Source organism: Columba livia, chromosome 3, assembly GCF_036013475.1.
Source record: "Columba livia isolate bColLiv1 breed racing homer chromosome 3, bColLiv1.pat.W.v2, whole genome shotgun sequence".
Lineage (NCBI taxonomy): Eukaryota > Metazoa > Chordata > Aves > Columbiformes > Columbidae > Columba > Columba livia.
In genome coordinates, this window is record NC_088604.1 from 99,939,088 (window position 1) to 99,947,360 (window position 8,273).

Here is an 8,273-nt window from a genome sequence, read left to right on the forward strand (position 1 = left end):
GAGGAGGACTGTGGGCACTTGAAATTCTGGGCATGCAGTGCTGTGTCTTGAAAGGGAGATACTAGGAGGGTTTTTGTACAGGTATTTTTTTATTGCATGCTCAGTAGCAAGCTTTACTGAAACCTGACAGAAACACAAATACAGCTGGCATCAGAGTTTGGATGCAAGCAGCATCGCCTGTTGCACAGATCCATGTGTGGCCACAATTCACACAGGGCTGTCTCTGCATGTCCCCAGGTTACCTGTATGGACAATAACATTTTTCTTATTCATGTATGACCAGTGCCTGCAGTCAGAGGGAAGGCTGGAAGAATTAATAAGGCAATGCCATACAGATTAGTTAGGGGTGAGCAATAGAATATTTTCAGTGTAGAGACTACATTGTGCAGGCTTTACTTTAGCATTCTGATGTTATTCTCTAACCAGTGTAAGTATTACTTAAGAAGGCAGAATAGCTTCTCTTGGTGTTCCAGTCACTATGATCTCTTGACCACTTGTGTTGCAGGACAAATTTTCAGGGCAGTCATTCTGTGTGATTTCTCTTAGGAAGGAATATGCGATGGCATGTTTTGCTTGGGAGCATGAGTGGATTTCATTAGGGTGTTTTTATATCATACTCCTCTGCCCTCACACTCTTAAGAAAATTATTTTTGAAAATGTACCTGAATGTACATCTGCTGCATAGAGGTTTGAGCTGTAATAATTTCTTCTGCCATTTTGTAATGTTGATGGTCCGTTTTTATAAAAAACAGGTAAATGTTAACTTGTAGTCGATCATATTTGTTGTTTCTCGCAGGTTCTAAAATCTAAAGAATTATCATCACCAGGACAGCGGTACATCGACAGCAAAGTAGTTAAAACAAGAGCTGAAGGAGAATGGTTGTCTTTTGATGTCACTGAGGCTGTACATGAATGGCTCCATCACAGAGGTGACAACAAGTGCTCTTTGCCTTCACTCCTGCCCCAACTGCTGCTCCATTAACTCAGCAGTATTTCAGGGTCATTCCATGTGTAAAAAACAACTCCACTTGCTTTTATGTTTTGCAGACAGGAACCTTGGATTTAAGATAAGCTTACACTGTCCATGCTGCACCTTCGTGCCTTCCAATAATTATATCATCCCAAATAAAAGTGAGGAGCTTGAAGCAAGATTTGCAGGTAACAAAAGAAAAAAACACCACCTTTTTGAAATGTTGTAGTACTTACTAATTGAGGAGGGAAACAAAGACCCCTTACTGCTTCTCTAATATGGCATTCGGCTAATTGAAAACTTGTTCGTTTGAGAATCTTGATTCTCACCTGGTAGGAAATGGTATTGAAGGCACAAGGGTAAAACTATGTCAGCTGAACTGTTCTAAAACCAGATGGCATGAATAAGCCATCTCCTTCCATGCATACAGTTTCCATGTTCTTAACTGTCTGTGTTACGGTTTTCAGCATGTACACAGAATATACATACAATTTTGGATGTAGGGAAGACTGTTGCACAGTAGACCATCCATTGTTTGACAGTCGTGAGGAAACTTGTTGAATGTTTTCAAAATAAACCCTTTGACTGCTGTCCATCCTAGCACGGTAGTGGTTCAGGCTTAGCAGAGAAGGCTACTACTGGAAAGTTGAATTGTGATGGTGTTTGGCTCGCACGTAAACCGCTTGTAGTAGGCATGCATGAGAGTGTGGTGTGTTTTATGAGTGAAACAATACTTGTGGCACATTTCCAAAGCATAAGTAAGGGAACAGTTGGCTGCTTTGCTTACAGAAGCACTTTCCTTTGTCCTCAGTGAGTATAGAGGGTCCTAGTCTTTGTATTATAAATACCCACACACGTACTTCCAGCTCTTTAGGCACACTATCTCCAACAATCTCCTCTCCTCTCCAACAATCTCCTCTCCTCTCCTCTCCTCTCCTCTCCTCTCCTCTCCTCTCCTCTCCTCTCCTCTCCTCTCCTCTCCTCTCCTCTCCTCTCCTCTCCTCTCCTCTCCTCTCCTCTCCTCTCCTCTCCTCTCCTCTCCTCTCCCTCTCCTCTCCCTCTCCTCTCCCTCTCCTCTCCCTCTCCTCTCCCTCTCCTCTCCCTCTCCTCTCCCTCTCCTCTCCCTCTCCTCTCCCTCTCCTCTCCCTCTCCTCTCCCCCTCTTCTCCTCCTCTTCTTCTTCTTTTGGGAAGAGCTGAGCAATATACATCAGATTTGTATAAATGTCACACATTGGTTTTGCTGCCAGTACATTGTGGACTGAAGAAACAGAAATGATGTGCCTGTCTACATGCTCCCACTTCCAGCAGTAGAAGTCTGATTCTTATCTGAAGTCAGTAGAACTACATCATTAGTTCACATTGTTTTTCTCTATATATCTACATTGGCACATAGAATTAATTATAACATATTTATATAGTAGCTACACAAGTATTTTTTATGCTGACAGTTTGGAAAAAGGGTAAAGATTGGATTGAGTGGTTATTAAAAAATAAACAACAGTGTGTAGTAAGGGTTACGGATATATGTGCTTCATATGGACAGCAGACAAAGTGATATAGAGTGAATCTATCAAGGTTGCATAAGCACTCTTGTGTTTTTAAGTCCTTCAAGTTTCAGTTTCAAAAAGGGAAATTATATTTAATCACTAATTATTAAATGATATTCAGTCACTAATTGACCATGCTATAGTTATCATCCAGCAGTACGTATAAAACTATGGCTATGTTAAAACAAACTCAAATTCTCTTTATACAGTGCTCATTTATTAAAGAATATCACTATTTGCTTCATTTGTTTTCCAAGAATTTGGCTATATTCCTTGTTAACTATTAAGTTTTTCTAACCATTGTTTCAGTGTATTGAAATTTTTTCTGTAAGTAAATAGATGTATGGTACCTATGATTAAAGCCATTGTGTGTATTTAAAAAAATGTTGGTATGGTATTTTGTCACTGTAATTGCAAATGTTACAAAAAAGAAGTGTGTCTTTTTCTCTTTAAATAGTAGTATCTGGTTCAGGAGGTTAATTTGCAAAAGGGTCTTAGCAACAGGTGTAACATGAACTGTTTGGACTCCTAGGAAAGGCCAATACCTTGAGTCTTTTGCCTGTGCTATTGCCATGGTAAGAGGCTAGTAAGGCAGTTAGTGTCTTAAGAGAAAATACAAAATGTGAGGTCATTGATTGCTACTTCAAGAAGAAATATATTGATCAATGTCCTTTCCATGCCCATGCAAAAGAAGGACATAGAATAACTGACTTTCTGGGAAAAAATTAGCAGATTTAAATAAACTGATTATGGGAAACAGAGAATTTACAAGCATTAGAAAGAAGTAAATGTGATAAAACTGATGGATGGAAGTAAGCAGTGGGAAATGCAGGGGAAGTGTCCTGAGCAGCTTTAATGGTGTTACAAGGTTTTAAAAGGTACATAGCTGTTAAAAAGTGGGAGTATTGCCCTAAGTGAAGTACCAAAAGCATCACTGCTTGGGGCACTTGAAACTAAGCAATGCAGATGCAGTGGCTGAAGTAATCTTTTCTGTTACTCATTTCAACAGTTCTGGTAAATGTACTGAAAAGCCATTAAATGGCTGTGAATGTGGGAGGGCTGATATATGAGAATTGTGAATATCTTAGGGATCTTGGGTTAAAATTTGGCCCCACTTTCCCAGTATACATGCTCAGCTGACACCAACATTTCCCAGTTTCTGAGAGAATTTTTTAAAGAGATGGTTTATTTAATTTGTGAAGAAAAAGCAACACAATGTTTATCACCAAAATGTATTTTTTGAAGGTATTGATGACTACACATATTCCAGTGGTGATGTGAAAGCTTTAAAGTCCAATAGGAAAAAATACAGTGGGAAGACCCCACATCTCCTGCTAATGTTGTTACCCTCCTACAGACTTGAGTCGCAACAGCCCAGTCGGCGGAAGAAGCGTGCTCTAGATGCTGCCTATTGTTTTAGGTAACTATGCATCCATATTCAGTACACTTACATAGTAGTACCAGCTTGTCAAGTGTGATGCAGTCGCTTATCATGTTTCTTTATGGTTGGGATGGATACAGAGCACAGACCGTCACTTGTAGACCCACAGGGTCTGTGTGCAGCAGGTCCCTGCCCAGCGGTCTCCAATCCTGCAGACAGTGGCAGATGAGGAAGGTTGTGGCATTAGAAAGCAGAGGCCAAGTTCCATCTGGGATGATTCCCAGACCTATCGGCCCCATAATTACAGCCAAATTATCACTTCCACTGTGCTCACCTGCTCAGAGAGGCCACTCAGTAGGACCTGGAGGAAAATACTTACTAGTCCTCCAGGGAAGCCATTAGTTTTGTCTGTATAAGCAAGTCCTGCCATGTCTAAGCATCTGATTTCGATTACAGTATTACTATTGTTGCGATTTGGTTGTAAATTTATGGGGCTCGGACTTACCTGCCTGTAAAGCATCATTCAGAGAGGAAGGAACTAGATTATATTTATTTCCTGTGTTATCTTTGTTATGACGAATGTGTTTGTGTGTATTTTGTTTCCCAGGAACGTGCAGGATAATTGCTGTCTGCGTCCACTTTATATTGACTTCAAGAGGGATCTTGGCTGGAAATGGATTCATGAACCTAAAGGATACCATGCTAATTTCTGTGCAGGAGCCTGCCCATATTTATGGAGCTCAGATACTCAGCACAGCAGGGTAAGTAATGATTTTGCTAATACTCAGCTTGTGTTTTATAACTGCAGGGTAAAATATGTTTCTAGGACTGACACCAGCACCCATGCCCAAAGCTTGTATTTATCTCAGTAACTAAGGATGATGAAATGTGGTCCAATAGAGGGACTCACATGTGGCCTCAAGCTGGTGTTGAAGCAGTGGGAACGTATTGGCCCAGAGATTTTTGGTTTAATATGTTCATCAGTATGACTTACGGATAGATGGGACGAATGCTCTTTGTGAGTATGAGTGTGGTGTAACTTTGGAATGCTGCCTAGGAAGGGACCTTTCGGTGTAGAGCATGAGTGAGAGATGACACAATGAGTTTGGTCATCAAAGGCATTGAGGGAGGCACTGGCAGAATAACAAAAGGACTGAGTCGTACCACCTCGTTATCACCTGTTTTTATAACCTGCTGTTTTTCATTGCTACTGATAAGAATTTCATTAAAACGTACTGATAGAAGTGCTTCTTTTACTTCAAAAGATGTATTCATTCTTGTACTTAGAAAAATTATAAGCGAAGGAGGAACCTTGTGTCTAGGATGCCAAAGAACCAATAGCTATCTGAGACGGGACTTTTTATTTTACAGATTAGGTGTGGTATTTTAGCTACCTGCCTTAGGATGAGAAGTGCTTATTTCTCTCAACAGTCAATAAGATGTCTAGACAATAAATGCGAGAGGCAGACATTTGCATTACAGTTATCATGAAGTAAGAATTTCACCCTCAGGTCCATACCAAGAATGATGTCTCCCCTTTTTCAAGCCTCCCTTAAAATACCAGGTCAACGTCAGCCAGCATGTAGAACTCTTTGTGTCCAGGGGGCAGCTTGTTTTGCCTTTGGTCTGTAAAAGCCGTGATAGTTTGTTCTTCCTGACCTTACAGACCCAGGTGTAGCTGTCACTGCCTGTGGCATTGTACTATTGGCAATGTCAGCAGGCAGAGGTGTAAATAAGGCAAGTATGTTTCTGTGCTGGTGTGGAGTAGTAGCATACACAGTTTGGAGCAGCACTTGTTTTTAAAGGAAAGAGGAAGAGTAACTGTCATGGTCACAAATATGTGGTTTGGACAGTTGCCCATGGAGTCAGAAGTTGCTTAATAAAGTAGTTAGTGTTGCTGTCCTGAACAGATCTTCTGTCTCTCTGAGCAGAAAATGTTGTGTGGAAGTTCTAGGAAAAGGTCATTTGGTGTTTGGCAAACACATTAATGGCATCCTCAGAAATACCTATGCATCATCAGCGGGTAACCCGACATACTTCCTTTGCAGAGAACCACGCATATGAATCCAACGTGACATAAAGCACCAGCGCTGCTGACTTCACCGCAGCTGATTCTCAACAGGAGTAGCTGCAGCTTAAGTCCTGGTGCTTGCAGGGTGGCATTCATGGATTTAGTGAAACGTAGCCAGAGAAGAAAAGCAGAGGAGTGCTTCTGCACTGAAGGGCTCTCTTCTTCCTTTGGTGCACTTGTAAAGCAAAAAATCCTGTAGCAGCAAATGCCAGTCTGAAGACAGATCAAAACCTTCCCATTACTTCTTTCCATATCAATACAGTGTGCATGTTGATTTAAAGATCTACACTTTCAAAGCAGGCTCCAGGCACGTACCTGTTTTAAGGTTGAAGACCATATGGATAAAACCTGAAGAAACTCTGGCACATTGTGACACCAAATTGAACTGGAGAAGCATGAAAAGTATTGAAATCCAGGAATCTTCATAGTGCTTTCAGTGGCTTTCTCTCAGGCACTGTGGGAGGAAGCGATGCAGAAAGGAATTTGCAGTGGCAGGAAGGCAGAGGTAGCTGACTTAATCTCTGTTTTTTCTCCTTCTAGGTACTCAGCTTGTATAACACCATAAATCCAGAAGCTTCTGCCTCTCCATGCTGCGTGTCCCAGGATTTGGAACCCCTCACCATCCTCTACTACATTGGCAAAACACCCAAAATCGAACAGCTGTCCAACATGATCGTAAAATCTTGCAAGTGCAGCTAAAGGGTACCCCTGAAACAGCATGACGTGTGTGTATTAAAAAATAATCAAGGAAAAAAAGAAAGAGAGAGCGAGAAGGAAAGAAAGAAAACCGAAAACCCAGGTTCATCAGTGTTAAAAGAAAAAAAAAAAAAAAGAAGAAAAAAAAACGGTACTAGTCTGAACTGTTCGAAAGTTTGATTTTGTTCTTTTTTTTTTAAACTGGCATCTGAAGCAAAACATTGAAGGCCTTTATCCTACATTTCACCTAAACATAGTGTGAGATAGACAAGAAGCAAAAAAAACCTTTTAGAAAATAAACACTGGAAGAAATTTGTTAGTGTTACTATGTGAAAAGAAAAAAACAGGAAAATCCCATGAAGTGGAGTTGCTGTATCTGTCCCGTGCCTTACTTGATCTCTCTGTATCGTTACACAATAGTCATCCTACCCATTCCTCTTAGTTGTAGTGTTAACAGTGCATTATTTATTTGTGTGTAAAAACTATCAAATGAACATTTCCATATCGCCATTGGAAAAAACAGCCAATGTGGACAAAGTGGAGACCAAATAAGCTGCCAGAAATACATAAAAAGCCTAAAGGAACACAAACTCAAAAGAATCAGAAAAGTAACGGTTAGTTTAGTTTGATTAAAATAGAAATCAGTTACTACATTATTGAGAAACTCTGCCTTTAAAATACCTTATTTTTCGTGCCAGCTGCCTAGAGAGGCTTCTTGTAAGGTCTCAAACCCTTGTTTTAAATACTGAATAATTTACTAATAAAGGACGCTCTGTTTCAGTCTCAAAGACAAGTCTATAAGATTTTTTTTTTACTGTAAATGATTTAAAATGTCAGTTTAGTAAACCAGTGAAATATTTAACATGTACTGGTCTAATCTTCAGACCTTAATATGTTGCTGTATAGCTATGCTATGGGATTTTTTTGTTCTTTTGGTATATGTAACCATACCTAGAGTATTACAATAGGTGGGTAGTAAAAGCCAGCTTAATTGGAAACATATCTGTAGATCTCTATTTGTAAACTATTAAAAAATTAAGTACTTTATGTGTAATGTGTAAATTTTCACCATATTTTTGTACTCTGTAATACTGTCAGCTCTCCTGAGTTTGAATTTGAATTTGGGGCTCTTTTTGATCACTCAGAATCACGTGTTTCCCTCTAGCTGGCCAGTATGAGTAGAGTCCCTATATTTTGACTTGCACTACAAATACATGTTTTATAATAATTGCTATACATGTGCTTTGTATATTGTTCATCATTATGACATAAGCTACCTGACTCCATTTGTTTTTCTGTTTTATAAAAAGGATGGATTAAAATTATCTCTCCCCCTCCCCCTTGCTCCCCTCCCTCTCCAGCCGTCCCCATTTGTAACGCTTGAATCGTGATGGCGGTTCAGATTCCCAGACCTTTTTCCTTTCGGCTATAGACATTCAAACAGATGGGCAGGGAGCGAGGTGTTGCAAAAAGAGATGTCCCAGCCTGGCTGGGGCGAGGTGAACCCTTGCAGAGAATGACATTCACCACTGTGCAGGAGGCTGCTAGGAAGCGTCTGCCGCGGCCATGCCCCAAATCGACCTCATGGGCAGCAGGGACTTGTCCCC

General features: G+C 40.4%; 1 protein-coding gene across 1 annotated transcript in view; it reads left to right on the top strand.

The window, feature by feature from the left end:
* TGFB2 (transforming growth factor beta 2) overlaps nt 1–7,909 on the top strand; it is a 63,925-nt gene extending 56,016 nt beyond the window's left edge. Inside the window, exons 3-7 of the mRNA XM_005499973.4 lie at nt 797–929; nt 1,048–1,158; nt 3,764–3,938; nt 4,507–4,660; nt 6,511–7,909. Coding sequence (XP_005500030.1) covers nt 797–929; nt 1,048–1,158; nt 3,764–3,938; nt 4,507–4,660; nt 6,511–6,669 — 732 coding nt within the window. The 3' untranslated portion in view covers nt 6,670–7,909. The remainder of the gene's footprint in view (nt 1–796; nt 930–1,047; nt 1,159–3,763; nt 3,939–4,506; nt 4,661–6,510) is intronic.
* Nucleotides 7,910–8,273: the final 364 nt, after the last annotated feature.